The sequence below is a fragment of the Scedosporium apiospermum genome (genome assembly GCF_000732125.1).
Source record: "Scedosporium apiospermum strain IHEM 14462 chromosome Unknown SEQ_SAPIO_0121, whole genome shotgun sequence".
NCBI lineage: Eukaryota > Fungi > Ascomycota > Sordariomycetes > Microascales > Microascaceae > Scedosporium > Scedosporium apiospermum.
In genome coordinates, this window is record NW_015971822.1 from 1,034,613 (window position 1) to 1,051,273 (window position 16,661).

Sequence of the window (16,661 nt, forward strand, 5' to 3'; positions counted from 1 at the left end):
TAGGTTTCCGAATCGCCTCTGGAGCGAGTATAGCAGCCTACGCTGTCAACGGGTTGTTCGAATTCGGGGATTCTGCGTCGTCGACAAAATCCGATTTGAATCTCTGGAGAAACGGTCGCGACAAGTCCCTCAGCGACCACTCTGGACGGCCAGATTCTGGGGGGATTCAAAAGGTAGAGTCGCTAGCTTTAGTTGAAGCCGCCTGGTCCTAGGCAGCGGGTCGAAGCCACTGCTCGACCAACTCGGTAAACATCGCTGTCGGTCCCTTCAACACAAAGGGTGTGATGAAGATGAACGAGACTGACTCGCTTGAGGATGGTTTAAACTATCGTGAGATTAGATACACTAATCTATTTCGAGACGGGAGGCGATCGGCGAGTGAGGGTATCGCGGTTTGATACCAAGTATAATCTCCTAACACTTATCCATGATACTGCCGCCACAATTAGCAGCAATCGGTACTCGAGGAGACTATGTCTGAACTCCATATCTCTGTCTCTTCTAACGAGAAGATCATTTATGAGCTGGGAACGTGAACGGGGGATATGTGGCCACAGATGTTTTGTCTCACATCTCGCCCGATAGAAGGCAGGCTTGTGGTCTTGAAAGATGTGCCAGTTATTCGGCCACTATGCCAATATCGTGGAACAGACTTCACACGCGGGAGCACCAGGAGAGCAAGCCTTCTCAATGGCATGTATAAGCAACGGCACACGCGTAGAAATACTGCTGCGCAACTCTACTCATCGAGCAATCGTTCTCCCTATGCAGTATTTCCGTCTCAAAGTGATCGAAAACCACGGCCATCCGGCACCGACTGCAAGCACGAGTCAGCGCAACATAGGGGGATCCATTGATGGAGAGCTCGGAATAAATGAATACATTACGCTGCTTGGTGGTCTGCAGTGTGCCTTGCAGCTGTCTTTCGGCAGGCATGCAGCAATGAGACTTGACAATCTCGGCATGTTCTTGGATGAGGATGTTGAGAAACCCTGCGAATCGTTATCAAACACTCTCAACACCCAGTAATACTGGAGATGAATGGATGTGTCGACTGGCCGATCATTACGCAAGCCCACGCACATCCCGTCCCTCGGTTTATACGTGTTTTGGAGCAAGATTGGCCTTTGGGACATCATTTCGAGATGGTACGGTTTTCCTTGCCCTTCGCATGACAGAGTGGCCTGCACTGCCTCAACGTGTTGTTTTCAGAACCTCAATAGTCTCGTGGAGGTCGACTCAGGCCCGCCCGCTCGTACTGAATCTATTGTGGATGGATCAATTTATTCGAGAAGTTGACACAAGGTACCAGCACTCATTTCTTAAACAGCGCCAAGCTGTTAGTCGTTCGCGAAAGTCTTGGGAGGTGCAGCCTTGTGCCTTGTGTGGTCTTGGCAGTCGATCAATGTAATAACTGTCCTTGGCATCTTGAGGCTTCTAGAACAGGACCATTTCTTGGAAGATCTAATCCGTAGTGAACCACTTGGTCTTGGTGCGGATTGATGGTTGTGGTGCCCAGCCGGCGCCGACCTGCAATTGAGCTCCTATATTGCCATGAAACTGGGCGTTGCCTAGACTCAAGATGTCTCAAATGACTCGTACGCCGGCTTGCCTTGTTCCTGGCGATGATCTAGTCTCGAGGCTCTTTTTTTTTGTTAAAAAAATTTGGTAGACGGAATGAAATATCCTACTTTCCTATAGGATAAGGCCGATGGTAAGACGAGATCCTCCAATCTTAGATATGTCATCGACGAGCCCATGCACATTTTGCGTCCTCCTAACTTCCCCAGCACCCATCATTGATCACTGAAATACCGAGGTAGGCCGAGGTACGAAGTATATATCGCCGACTCAGGGAGTCTTTTTTTAATCATTGTCGGCCAGGCCAGTTCGGGGGTGCGCGAACGGAAATTGGCCAGCTCTGCGAAGACAAGCTTTTCTGACTGGTGCGCGATAAGCGATGAAGATCGCCGCATTTACAGAATAGTGCATGCGCATCCATTGGTAAACGAATCTAATGGACGAAGTAGCTTTTTCCTCCATTGATCCTTCGTATCGCGAGACCAAGGGAGGAGACTGCTGAGCAGCTATACCCAGGATAGCAAGGGTTTTACATCGGATCAGTGTTCGCGATTAGGACGTTTTTTTGCGGCTATTTCTTTTGTGGTGTCTGCAGACGAGAACCCGAACCGGGCCCAAGCCACAATACTTGGCGTGCAAATCGGTTCTTCCGCGTTCAATCATGGATGTCTTTTGATATCTTCCGAGCCTTGGCCTCGCGTGGTTTTCAGCATGGGCAAACATCATAATTTCGAGGTCACGTGGGTACGACATCCTCTTGCCCATCGCACCTTCGCGATTTTTTGCGTGCACTGCACCACGCACTTTCACGGTTTCTCTCCTTTTGGATGTTGGTTCCTCGTATCAGCTTGACTTCGATAACGAAGGGACCAGTAGACAGCCACGGGTGACCGACAGTCTGACACTGGAATTTGACTCCCCCTTTGCAGATCGGTTTTTTCCTCTTTTTTTAAATTAGAGACAATCGGATGACCAGCCACTGCATAAAGGGACAAGTACCTCACTGAGTACACGGATCTCGAGTAGCAAGATGTACTTTCGCCATGTTCCAATGGTCGTCTTGTCCCGCAACACTTCTCTTTCCTTTTTTTCTTGAGCTCGTCTTGATCTTTGCATCTCAAAGGTGTTCCGAATGAGGCAACTTGGCATGCGGAAGATGATGACGGACATCTTAATGCCAAGAATTAATCCGCAAGTGCCAAGAGATATTCTTTATCCAAGGCGGACGGGAAGTGACTTGTCGGGATGTCAAGAGAGATGGGCTGCAAGACCCAGGCTGCCGAGCACACGAGACGAAGAGCATGGCTGATTGGCCGACCACTTTAGGGAAAGCGTGCAAGAAAATGCAGCTTCGTCCACTACTGTTTCGAAAGATGGATGGCTCGGCCAATAGGCTTCGGCTGCTGCCGAGCTACCAGATCTTCACTCTTCCGGGGGTTCGTGCACTGATTCCCCTATTTCTTGGCCTGGGGATCACCCCTGTCTGGCTAGCTGTCTGTCTGTCTTTCTTCAATGTTGTCTGTTCAGTTCGATGCTCCCTTTTCCTAGGCGAATGGAGCACAGGAGCGGGCGAATCATGGTGGTTTGAGAAGACGTTATTTTTCTCTTCAGCGAGGAGGAAATTGGGCCATCCCTGATCATCATCACAACACCCGATGCCCTGCAGCATGACATTGATACGATGCCTCATCCTTGGCAAGGCGACAGATTCACGGGCTGGGTTTGGGGTTACACCACGCTTCGATGCGTTTCATTCTCAAAAGTGTTTGTTTTATTTTTATTTTTATTTTTTTCTTTTCTGCTTCGTCCACTCGAGGTTTGTTGAGATGAAGATGGCAGAAAACTTAAAAAGTAGCAAAGGCCTCCCCACTCCCCCCCTTTTTTTCCCCTTTGGAATTGCTCAATCGGAGCTATGGCGGATGACATCGAGCTGCAACTCTCGGACGTAAATAGCATCTAATAACAATCAGAGCGGATACAACTTCAGATACTAACTGACGGGAACAGCGTGCAGAAGAATAGATACGAGGAGCGTTTTGACTCGTTCTCCCCGAACAAAGGCGTGACCTGCAATTAACTCAAATCAAGGATTTCGTTTCCCCTTTGGCGTTCGGATGCCGCAGGATGCCCACCCTCCCATCTTTCCAGCCGAATTCCACCCTTTCCACTCACGGACCCGAGTTCGTCCATTGGTTGTCACAAGTGTCGAACCCCCCCACTCGTAGATCGGCATGAAAGCAATGAAAACAATGAGAGGCATCCAAACCCAGCCCTGGCAGGAATTGAACCGAAGTGGTCCTTCGAAGTACAGATCGACAATAAGGGTCAACTGTTGGGCTGTGCTCGCGCTCGCTCAGGACAGACTCCACATCGTCAGACGAAGTTGCATTCCAACACCCAGGTAGTTGGAAGGTTAAAAGTTAAATCCTCTCGCTCTTAACGCCCACCCATGCTGGGGATCAAATCCTTTTCGAAGGACAGGACACTAATAGTACATCCCCCAATCCCTCAAGCCCGGCTTGTTGACTCGGGAGGAACCGCGAACAAGCAGCAGGACAAAAAGGCCCTCTACTTAAAGTAATGGAGGGAAATTTAACATTGCACACACAGCAGAATAGTGTATATTGGATATTTTGGTATTAAATCTAAACCGAGCCATGCAACGCTGCTAAGTTTCAATTTCCTGTTAGTGCACTCGGGGCATGGAAAACGTGGCAAGGTTAAAAACTAGTGTAGTGTAGTGTACTTCGTACACTATGCGTAAACTACTAGATTAATTAGTAGTGTAGAGCCTAGACACTCTTCTTGACTTTCGAGCACCTCGTCAGCACCTTGTCTGAGACTGGTGGGGAGAGAGTCGGAGAGACGATGTTGATGCCATTTTTAGCGCGCAGGAGGACAATTATTTCACTCTCTGACGCTGGCAACACTAGTTGATCTTTCTGGGAGTCTAGACGGCGATCATTTAGGATCAGGGGAGAAGGGGGAGAACTGAAGGTCCCACAATTCGAAAGTCAAAAAAAGCCAGCCAGTACGAAGTTGCTCACTCTCCCTACCTGCCTATACTCCCTACAAGTACATCGTTATGACTTTGCTTCGTACTTGTCGAGAAGTGAAGAGAGAGAAGACGGTAACGAAGTGATCTGCTGGTATAAAGGGTCTCAATGTCAACTGTGCTCTCCTCCCATATCACAGACGTCCTCGGGTGGCCAGGCGGGAACAACATGACAGGACGTGAAGCCCAGGATGATGCATGGCTGGCTTTGGATCAAATACGAGAAATACAACACCTGATATAACGCACTGGGCGTAAACGCCTGGTGTCGTGACAGTAGCGCCAGGTACAGACAGGCTTTTATTCTCCCGAGTCGGTTCCAATAGTGCTTTTCCAGCCCGGCCTAGTGCTGGAAGGGAAGGGGACCTAGGCACACTGCTTTCATCTGATTCTGATTCTGAGTAATCCCGACGTTGGACGTGCATACTGAGTATTACGGGGTACTTGATACTGGAAGCTGGTTTGCTCGACGCTCGATGGGAAGGAAACATGAGTGAATGCAGGCGTGGCGGAGGATGGAGGGTGGCAGAGTGGAGGCACTTTGACCCCTGCGCCGTCGATGGAACCGCCTTTGACCCGTTCAGGTCTCCCGTTCAAGTTGAGGGCTGATCCTGGATTCCAACATTTGACATTTCATTAATACATTGATCAACCCTCTCCATCCTATAATTTAGACTCGTATCGTCTGCCGGGAAGCCGTCAGTCAATACTTTCTCTCACGTTCCGCCGACAAACCTGTTTGCTCGCCTTTCACTTTCCGTGTTCGAGCTCGAGCTTCCGTCTTCCATCGCTCCCATTCTTGTTTTCTCCTGTTTCAACCAGGAGCAAGTCTAGTTGCGGGCAGCCGTTCGTTTTCCTCTTCTTCTTCTTCTTCTTCTTGTTTTTTTTATTTTACCGGATTACATGTTTAGTTCGACCGTTTCGATATTCTTCCCTCCATGATTTAATTCTTCTCTAACCTCGCCTTCCTTCGCTTTCGTCCCCATCGGAGAGCAATAGCAGGAGTCACTCGTTTTATTATTCTCTACTCTCCGACGGGACGTTCTCCCAACCCTCTCTCGGCCGAATCCCGCTCCCGTCTTCTCTTGTTCTTCTTCTTCATCCCGTCTTTATCGGCAATTCTTATTTTCTTCAGTAATGGCGGTTCGCTGGCTTAGAACGGGCTTGGCAGCCCGGATACCGCAGTTTCAGGGCTATGCTCCGCTCTCTCTTCCATCGTTGGACAACATTAATGAAAAGGTGCCCATACTCGAATCCTCGCCGTCTTCCTGGGCCAAGAGCATTCTTGTGTCTCTCTTGCCAAGTTTCGCACATCCCAGTTGGAGGTCTGAACGGAGACTTTCGAGTTCAGCATGGCTAGGTAGGTTTAGTTATCCCCCTTTGCGTTACCTTGCGGCGGTTGGTCGGAGTCGATCCATGGCGTTGTGCCGGATATCATGTCGGGCTCGCTCTGGACACGATACAATCCTTCAATGCGTCAATCCGTATACTCATCAGTCATGTGCCCCCGGATATAGACGGTCTTCGAGGCATCGCAGCCTTCGTTGTGGTCTGGCACCACAGCAGTCTTCTCTACTTTTCTTGGGCCATCCACCATCCCTGGAACGAGCACGAGACAAAGGTGTTCGTCCAGCTCCCCATCATTCGACTCTTCCTCGCAGGTTTACCCGCCGTGTGTATCTTTTTCGTCATCTCCGGCTACGCCATTAGTTTGAGATTGCTGAAGCTCTCGCATCTCGGACGGTCCACCGAATTCGCCCACTCCCTGGCCTCCTCGCTATTCCGACGCCACCCTCGCTTGTTCATGCCCGCGACGTTCGTGTTGCTCATGAGTGCCATCATGTCCTATCTGGGCCTCTTCCCCACCGAATCGTGGTCCAAGGCCGTTGCGCAGGGCACCCGAGTCCCTCCTCACCCCGACACTTTTTATGGGCAGCTCTCCGACTGGGCCAAACACAGCATGTCTTTGGCCTACCCCATCAGGAATACCATCAACAGCCGCGACATCAACCCCTACGACCCGAACTTGTGGACTCTTCCCGTCGAGTTTGGAACGTCGATGATGGTTTTCACCCTGCTCGCCGTCACGCATAGGTTCCGGCCCTTTGTGCGCATGGCCTTCAACTTTATCCTTGTCGCCTATTTCTTCTACCGAACCGAGACCAACGTCTTCCTCTTCCTCTGTGGCATGTCCCTGGCCGATATTCGCACCTACCTGACTCTCCGAAACGAGGCACGCTCGGAACTCCCGCGCCGCTCCGACGACATCGACGACGACGACAACGGGATCCGGCGGAAAAAGCCCAGACGCTACATCTTCGGTAATCGATGGGCCCAGTTCTACCACTCCTCGCTCACCCGACGCATCGCCGCCATTTTCGGTGTTCTCTTCTGCATGTACGCCCTCAGCATCCCCGAATTCGGAAAGACCCTGGGCGAAGACCCTTTCTTCAAACCCCTCCTCGGCCTCGTCCCTCACTTCTACCGAGCCACGCACTTTTGGATCCCTCTGGGCGCCGTCGGCCTCGTCGCCATCGTCGACTACAACTCGTTCCTGCAGGCCGTGTTCAACAGCCGCGTGGCGCAGTACCTCGGGAAGATCTCCTTCGCGCTGTATCTCATCCACGGACCGTTGATTTGGAGCTACGGCGCGTGGTTGGCTCCTCATTTCATCCCGACGGCGGAAGATGTGTCGACGGCTCGGTACGGTTTCGGCGTTGCTTTGTGCTATCTCTTGTGGTGGCCCGTGGCTATATACGAGGCCGATCTTGTCACGAGGCTTGTGGATGTGAAATCTGTGGCTTTCGCGAGGTGGGTGTATAATAAGCTTATTGTGAGCTCTTGAGAGAGAGTTTGTCCCGAAAGCTCAAAGATCGGATATATACGGCTTTTCATGTACTTTTTGGGGGTCGATGCTCTTCCCGGAATTTCTGGGGCACACGTTTGGAGTTTTGGGGGCAGGGTATTTTGGACATTTTCATTTTCTGATATAACATTTTCGAAAAACGTCTTCGGCTAGAGATTCGCGGGGCTATAATGTACGGGCTTTGGGATGCCAGGGTCTTTCTGTCGTTCGATTTCTTTCTTCATACTTGAAAAAAAAGCGAGCCTAGGTGTTGACCAGGCCACAGGAGAACACATGTACACTTTCACTTGGGCCATTTCTGCCCACGACAATGAGCGAGGGAGGTTTAGACATCAATCTACTGTTTAGACAAATTTTATGGTAAATTCGGCGGAAGAGGTTGAAATTGAAACGAGGAGAAAACGTTCGGAGAAGGTATTTAGTGAAACAAAAACTCAAATCAATCCCTGAAAATAAATAATAGATTTCCTTGAGAAAAATGGCCCATATTTTCCGTACCCGGAGACTCACCGGCGCTTCACACCGGCGCTCCTCCCTAGTTCCGCAACGGAGTAAGTAATGCGGTACAGTCGGACGAAGTCCAACGTGACCGGGCCCAGACATGAAAATGGCAAAAGTCGGCTTCACGGCACGATGCCAAGCGTTGCACAAGGCCCCGGGCCTTGGCGACGCAAAAGGGGGGGCCCGGGCTCCCGGGGCCGGATATCCCGGCACTCCCTTTCGGGCGCCGCATTCCATCGGAAGGGAGGATGCGGCAAGGAAGGGGGGAATAGGGACCGGAACGTATTCAAAGAGGGGGGGTCTATGGCCTATCGCCTCGGAATGAGAAGCACAGTTTCCTTGGAATTCATTTCCGAGCCTGGGTTCCGAGTTGGGGGACAAAGCCGGAGCCGCGTGAGGTCGTGAGGGGTCAAAATCGTACCACGATGAGCCGAACCAACAAGCATCACGGGACATCACGGACTCGTAGATCGCGATGAACCCTTTGAGATCTGGAAAACTCCTGGAAGAACCCTGGTCTAAGAGCCTTGGTCACACGCCCTCCCCCCCTCTCCCCCCTTTCATTCCAACGCTACCGTCGTCTTTCCCGGACCCAGACTTCATCTTCTCAGCTGGACGGGTACCATTGAAGGAGGGGGGGAGGGTAACGGGACTCCTCCGTCTCAGCGCGTCCGTAGTGACTACTCCCTACATCGTACTTTTATAGGTCATCCGACTCCTGCATCTAGCGCGTAAGTATCCATCCACACAGGGCAAACGCGTTTACGAAGAAACCCCAGAAAGGAACAATAAGAAGAATAAGAACGAAGAAAGCAAGAAAAAAAAAAAAAATAGAAAAGTAACCCCATCCCTCTGTCCCCTTGCCCCAGAGCGCCCCAGAGCGCCCCAGAGCGGGGGGTGTAAGAAGAAAACGGGGACAAGACCCAGACATTAACCAACCTTAAAAAAGCTCACGGAACCCCGCAATCGTAAGACGTTCTTCACCTCTCGCCATTCTTCGCCGTTGTCTTCTTCAGTGCCTCGTCGGAAGCGACCGAACTTAGGGGTCTCGTGTGACGTTTTGTTTTCTGGTTGTTTCCCCGTGAGCAGCGAACATGCTTGTTTTGGTAATGCAATTTGTACGGAGTACGCATACTGAGTATTATTGTTCTTTTTTAATATTTTTTTTTCTATCACATCTCGGAATCAATTAATGCAAAAGCATCAATTGCACTTTTTGACAATCCCCACATCTGCCCAAAAATAACACAATTCCTAAAACAAGTCAACTTCTTCAGAAGAGACGCTTGAGAAGAAGCGAAGAAAAGAACACAACCGGACCCGCAAATCGAACCATTCTCCTCGCGAAAACGCCTGAAGAATGAAGAACATCACGTCTTCCGAATCTCTTCCTGGTAGTCTAGTCCTCTCCCCCACCACCATTCTCCAAAGATTATAGCCTTCTTTTTCTTTTTCCCTGCTTCCCCGGGGGGTAAAAGCCCCATGGTATGACGCCTTTTCTCTCCCGCGGGGATTGCCGTATGGGGACCGCGAGCGGTGTGTGTGAGAGAGACTTGAACCCCGTGCATCTGACGATGCAGCTCTTCTCTGGGGAAGTATGAAAATCGTTTCCTCAACGGTTTTTTGCGGGATAAGCCCATGGTACATGAACTTCTCCACTATAATGCCCCCGACGGAGGGCGGGATCGCTCGATCGAGGATTGTAGTGTAGATTTTTTTTTTTTTCTTTTTTTTTTTTTTTTTTTTTTTTTTTTTTTTTAACTCTCCTTCCTTTCACCGACTGCTACACTACTTCTTACAAGGGGAAGAAAGCTCTCTTCTCTATCCCCACGCCTCTCCTTACCGAGAGTTGAAGCCGTGAACTCCAACGAAACTACAGATTCGAGGATGGTTAGCATCCAGCTTTCTTCTTCACCTTCACTCCCAAACAAGGCTCGTTATAAATTATCAGTTCTGTTTGCAGTATACCGTACCTACTGCCCACACACCCCTCCCCTCAACTGTCCCGTTCTCTTCCATCAAGTTCCTCTTGCCGCTGCCTACACGCCCACAATGTTGACTCTCAGCAGTGCCGTAAGAAAGCTGCCACGCCCTTTTCCTCCGTGACGCAACGCGCAACATACCCTCCCCTCCTAAAGTGCCTACATACAGTAGTGCAATGTACAAGGAGGCTTCTTTCTATCACAGGACGAACCGTACCCACATAGCCTGTCCAACGTTCACTAAACATTTTTTTTCCTTTTCTGCTTGTCAACTTCTCGCGGATGAAATGCGTTGGACAAGGCAAAAAAAGCAGGCGATACATAACAATCGCATGTTATGCCCACCAAGTTGTGCTCTGTTATCCTCAATTCGTTCCCCCACCTTCCCCACTTCCCCCGCCACCTAACCCCGTCTCTTATCATTTTGCCCCTTGGGGTTCGGTGACCTCGCTATAGGCTCCGAGTTTCATCAATCTCCGAGAATATTTCGGAGAAGGGTGTCTGGAGAGGTGGGGGCGGGGGGACCAAGGGAGGTTCAGTAGGAAGGTAGTGTAGTTAGAACATCGACCGGGAACAAGTAACGGGCAACAAGCTATTGCCCTACGTCTCGAGAGAGAGAGAGGGTAGCGCGAACCTCTTTTGCACTGCAGTAAACCAACCCATGAGCCCCATTTCGCTAGAGTTCGTCACACCCCCCCTCATTCTCAGCGCCTCTCTGACAGCCATCGTGTAAGCACGAAGTACATATAACGTCGACGGGGAGTAAAAGGGGGAAAAAAAAATCTCCTCACAGCCCACCGCTGCCAAGCAAATAGACAGAGTGAATGTATCAAAATGGAGACAGTACGGCAGGGATCGTGACCCTTACTCCGTACCTACAACCAGGTTGGGAGAGGGCTCAGACTTCAATGTGAGGGGAAAAAAAAGATAACAAATGCCAGCACACATTGCGGCGGACATGCCAAGCATCACAGAAGGCGTCATCAAGTGCGGTTCCGGTATCGGAGACGAATCAAGCACGGCTCCCCTCGGCTCATGCCTCATTTGGGAATAAGAGTTGAGAATGAAAAGGTGATAATATAAAAATTGTTTGGAACAGAATATGAGATGCGATGCCAATACTTGGTAGGTGATAAGAAAGTACGGGTCTTGGCAATCGAGTCGTGCGACTCCTGCAAGTTGGCATCAATGCCGCCTGACCGTCACTGCCGAGTGTCTTCGGCAGTAGCGCCCAGCCGATCGGGACTCTGATCGGCCTCTTCGTCGGCATCGTCTTCGGTGTCCTCTCCATCAAGGCTCCGCTGCGTGCCGATGATGAGGTCCTCGCTCCCCTGCCATTGTGGCGGTTCGGGAGGCAGATGCGCATCGTCGTCCGAGTCCCATCCATAGTCCTCGTCACTGTCAGGAACCTCTAGCCTCGTAACCCCGAGCTTGCGCTTCATCTGAGGTTTGGCATCGCCGAGACGGAGTATCCGCTTCTGATCTGCTTCATCGTAGTCGATCTCGGTGAGCCCAGACTATACACGCCATTAGCTCATTTGCTAAAGAATGAGGAATTGATCTTGGCAGTCACTAGGAACTCGTGACTAACTGACAGGGTGGGGGGGCGTCATCATGGTCACACACATACCGATTCGATTCTGAATGCAGCCACCCTCCGAACTGGATTAGGGAGGTTCTTCCCAGCGAGCCTCTGAATCCCTACGAAGCAGGTGTTTGTGGGGGCCCCATCCTTCCACATCCAGTCTCTGAATAGGACCAACCTGGTCGGGATCCCTTGATCCCATACGCTGGCCCCGATGCTGGGCACCAATGCCGCGCCACGATTATGGGACTGCAACTTGGTCGCGCATTGAGAGAGCAGAACCACCGCGCAATTTCGCGTAGCAGCAAGCTTCTGAAGTGCACCAATGACGTACTGTAATGTTTGCAGTCGCCTTGGGGAGAGCCCGGATCCTACGTCCTTAATGTCAGACCAATGAAACCAAACCCACCACGGCATATCCTAGTTCCCGTCTTAATTCCGGGGACTCCAAGTGCTCATGAGAAGGTGAGGATTGCAATTGATGCAGGGGACAAAGAAGGTAGGAGAGACTGCATGGGATAAGCCGCATACCTTTGCCAGACTTGAAGCCCTTGCGACCATCCGGTGCCTTGGGGAATGTCTCGTTTAGAAGTGCAGAAAGTGAATCCACAACAACCACGGCAGTGTTTGCTGGCAAGCTCTTCGTCACGGGTCTACAGAGGAGAGCGATGAAGTGCGCCAGGCTTGCGCATGTGTAGTGCACGAACGGCCAGTCATCGCCATTGTTCTGTCCAAGACGCTCATCGGAGATGCCCCTGCCTGAATTCTTGTTGCCCGACCGTTCCCTCGAGTGCACGGCTTCGGCGACGTCTGTAAAACGTCGCCCACACAAGGGAACTGCACAATCTGTAACAAGAGAATGTTAAAAAAAAAAAAAAAAAAAAAAAAAAAAAGGAGAGAGAGAGAAAAAGAAATGTTAACTAAAAAAATACTTAAAATATCAGGAACCAGGGCAATACATCCTCTCGCTTAGGTGGTGCAGAGCCTTCTAACCCCTCGCGGAAACAAAATATTGGAAGAGATGGAACCATCTTAGACGAAGGGGAAGGATGCAGATCCACTGACCTACCCACACTACGCCGCGTCCATCAGACAGGGCGGAAGATGCAATCTGAATCCTGTAGAGACAAAAATAAATTTCAATCCAAAGACAAAAAGGAAGAAGAAGGGACGATGATACAGAAGCGAAGGCAAAGTATAGGGGTAATGGGGAGAAAGAATAAACCGTCTCGACAGAGAGCAGGGATGCAACATGCAAAAGAACCGGAAGCGAGATCCCCAGAATAAGAGACAAAAGAAAAAAAAGTAAAACATGAGACTCGGCTACTCACCCCATAGCGGTCTTCCCCACACCGGGAGGGCCCCAAATCTCGGTAACTTGGCCCCGATGTACACCGGACGGGGCTGCAGGGTGGACATTATCGTCACCGGTTCGCAGTCGTCGGAGACTTTCTGGCGTGGCTGACAGCGCTCGGTCGAGCTTGCAGAGCCCTGTTGACACGCATTGTGAGGGATCGTCGTTCAGATCCTCGAGCGCTTGTGCGGCCGACACGGCTGGTAGGCGATCTGCATGGCACAACGGCGAACACACATCAGCAAAATGGTTCTAAGTCCCTTCCTCCCAAAGCGTTGGCGTTTAAGCGTTAAGCGTGGGGTGGGGTGGGTGGTTCAGGAGGGCTCATGCGAACGGGTGTCTTGGATGTCAAACGTCGACACATCGTGTCCATGTACCGAGTGGTATAAGTCCATGTTCTTGAACAAGTTTGCCCTCCCGAATCGAGCCGTCTTTCCGAGCCGCGGAAAGGCATGTTTTGATTTTGGGAGCAGGAAGTGCACGAGCGGCAGCAACACTCTGCAGGAGATTCCCCAGACGAGACGTTCCAGTTTGTATAATCACGTGACTTGTTACATCCGGTTCGTTCCAACGGAAGTCGCGATGCATCTTCTCGCACCGCTGTTAGATCTACACACACTTGGAGGGGACCCCGAACGTTTCGTCAGTTCCATTCCGCCCAGTACCAGATTTCCTTTTTTTTTTTTTTTTTTTTTTTTTTTTTTTTCTTTGAATTGAAGAATCCGGGATAGAAAGCCGATTGGATGTTTTCTCCCTCTTTCCCCGATGACGTCTGAAGGATCGTGCGTGCATTGACCCTGCAGTTGAGATGGAGCATGCTCCTCTACAACAGTTGTCCTACATCCATCATCAGGAGAGACTTGCAGCTCATCCGAACACAAAACAATTTGGACTCCGGCTGCAGAAAAACCGGCTCTTCCATCCTGAATATCGAAAGATAGCGCGATAATTGTCTCTCTCTCCCTGAATATTCTGCATAACCGGGAATCCCTCTATCACTCTAACCCTGAAGACACTCCATGTTGGATTGGCTGTGCACCTGCAGCCGGGTGTTACGTCTCGTATTCACGGACCCAGGATATTGGCATCGAGAGCGGTAAGGAGCTAATCAAACTCGGCCTGCACAAGTCGTTCTAGAAGCTATGAGAAAGCGGCGGGGCCTGCAGCTCTCCGTGTCTTGGCCTGCTTGTAGTCAAGAAGGTGTAAATCAGGCATGGTTACAATGAGATAGTATAGATCGCAGCCGTCTTGAGGGGGCTGCCCTACTTCGGTAGATGGCATGAATGATACGAGCTAGTATTATTTCTCTCCCGTTCGCCCTCGTAACCGGATAGTTGGAATCAGCTGTGATCGAAAAGAGAAAAAAAAAAAAAAAAAAAAAAAAAAAAAAAGAGAGATGCAGTGTGCCGGTGGCTGCCATAAATATTGAAATAATTTGTGATTCTTGTACCACAATCTGTGGTTAATTGCACGTATGTTGATGCTGCCTAACGATACGATCCGCCATTGTCCATAGCAATACGAAGTGGCCGAGGGATAGGTGCATATCGATCTGTATCTCTCATGCTTAATGTGGCTTGTTTGCGTCTCCAGAGTGCAACGGAGCCAGTCACTCGTGGTTTCACTTCGATCTCATTTCAATCTTGGTCTGCAAGAAGCCGCCGGGTGCAGGTCTCCCTGGTCTGGAGCAAAGCAAACCGAATGCGGAGGCGGTATCAAGAGGGAGAGGAGGTATCATAGATCCGGTCCAAGTTGCGGCCAATCTAAACAGCCAACCAAGCCCGTCGCACGAGGCATCCGGCGTTCCTGGAGCCTGGGTCTGTATTACCCTGCCAGACTTGTAGAACCTCCATGTGCGGTGTTCCGCCTCTCTGAGGTAGTGTGGATGATTAGCCGAGCGCCCCTACGAAGTACATCAAGCCACCCGAAATCCAAGACGACAAGAAATACTTTGTACTAACGTGCCCGTACTCAAGCTTTTGGCTGGATGTTCTCCAACGAGATTTGGGCTGGCGGGTTATGACGGCGTTGGCTGAGCTCCACTTCTCCACCCTGGCTACTCTTGCTTCATGCATATCGTTTCCCTACCTCGAAAAAAACCTCGTACAAAGTAGGTATTTTGCACAGCGCCTGCTGCCCCTGGATGAGAAGATAGGACATAGATGGTGTGTATACATAGATGCAAATGCCTTTCCAACATGGCGGGCTGAAGTTTCGCAAAGTCGTGCTCTTAGAAAATAGAGCTGACTGAGAGTAAAACAGCTCGTATTCTGCGACGCCTTGAGTAACCGCCGGGCCCACGAAGTAAGTACGTACAAAGTATTTCGGAGATGAATGAGTTTTCCCCTCAGGCCGACGAGGTTGCGGCTCAAAAAAGGCGGGTCAACACCTCCCCTGTCAAGTTTACATGAAGCATATCAGGCACCCGTTGAAGAGCAGGCTTGCACCATCATGACACGCCATTCCCCTCTTAGACAAAGTACCGAGTAAAATACCTGCATTGGAACGTCTTCGATGAGTGGCGGCTAGACCTGGTACTTTCTTCTCTCTGCTGGGGGCTCCTTTTCTCTTATTCTTTTTCTTTTCCTTCTCCTCCTTCTTTTTTTTTCTTTTTCTTTTTTTTTCTTTTTTTTTTCTCCCACGCTCTTTTCCAATTCCTTACCCACTTCCGCCGCAAGAGCCAGCCATGCAAGAGCTGATCCACTTAAAGGATGATCGTGGGGGTGTGTGCTCCGCTCCATTGGATCAGGGCCCGTCGGAACCCGGAATCGTCAAAGCCCAGGCTGCAAGGTCCGAAATTGCGTCAGCGAGCGACTTACATGATGTAGCCCACATATTGACGTGGGCTCTCAAGGTGCTTCGTTCTCCCTCAGGTACTATCCGTTATACTTTGGCTAGCGAGAAACATTTGAAGTAGGCTAGAAGGAAAAGAAGGAAAATATTTTTTCCTTTGCCTCTTCTCCCGCTCCACCCAGAACCTAGAGCAAGGCCCACTTGAGCCTTTAGTCTTCCTCTGCTCTCCTCCCTCTGGACCGCGGGAGACCGCGGGAAAGAATGTGTCCGGCGGAGAGGACAAAAAGAAAAGAAAAGGACGAGCAAAAGAAAAAGGGCAAAATTAAATAAATAAATTACTCGAAAATAATAACAAAAATGACAAGATAGAGAAAACCATTAAGTCTAGTGGTATTCAGCTGTGAATGACGATTTACATCGAGTCGTGTGCTTCATTGCTCAGTGGTCATTGGATCTTGGACTTGCTGCATTTCTACGAATTTTCCCGGAACTTCCACGCCCACACACATCACATCGGCTCCCTCTAAATTGCCGGTCGGAGAAGAGGACGAGTTTTTCCTATCAGCGGTCGTGAGTGAGTGCGCTACTGTGCTTTCGCCTTCTTCAGTCGTAGTGCGGTCGTGATAGTAGAGGGGTGTCTCTAAAGTCCATTTTAGTTCCAAAATGTCACGGTGAGCAGGCCCTAGTATTAAACTTCTCTGAGCAGGTCGTATTCGTAGGGCTACAGCGGCGTGTACTTCGTACATGGAGAAGTATGGACCTGCTATCTATGGGTGGTTGATCTTTTGGAGATTATCTCGGAAGAATTCTCGTTGTATCTTGAAAGAGAATCCCTTTTTAGCCCCAATTCGCGGTGGATCCCGATTTTTTTTTTTTTTTTTTCTATTTTTCTTTGGGATAAGGTGGTTTTTTTCTCCAATTCTTCTCTGGCATGTGAATCTGGC

General features: G+C 50.2%; 2 protein-coding genes across 2 annotated transcripts; one reads left to right on the forward strand and one right to left on the reverse strand.

Moving 5' to 3' along the window:
* Nucleotides 1-5,988: 5,988 nt before the first annotated feature.
* SAPIO_CDS8361 (uncharacterized protein) lies at nt 5,989-7,481 on the forward strand (the record flags this gene model as incomplete). The annotated part of the gene is made up of 2 exons (XM_016790012.1): nt 5,989-5,996; nt 6,134-7,481. 2 exons carry the CDS (start codon nt 5,989-5,991, stop codon nt 7,479-7,481), a joined length of 1,356 nt encoding a protein of 451 aa, XP_016640275.1.
* A 3,706-nt stretch (nt 7,482-11,187) lies between these two features.
* Nucleotides 11,188-13,945, reverse strand: SAPIO_CDS8362 (uncharacterized protein; the record flags this gene model as incomplete). The annotated part of the gene is made up of 6 exons (XM_016790013.1): nt 11,188-11,502; nt 11,616-11,941; nt 12,102-12,380; nt 12,636-12,688; nt 12,902-13,136; nt 13,930-13,945. The coding sequence occupies 6 exons, from the start codon at nt 13,943-13,945 to the stop codon at nt 11,188-11,190; spliced, it is 1,224 nt and encodes a 407-aa protein (XP_016640276.1).
* Between the last annotated feature and the right edge of the window lie 2,716 nt (nt 13,946-16,661).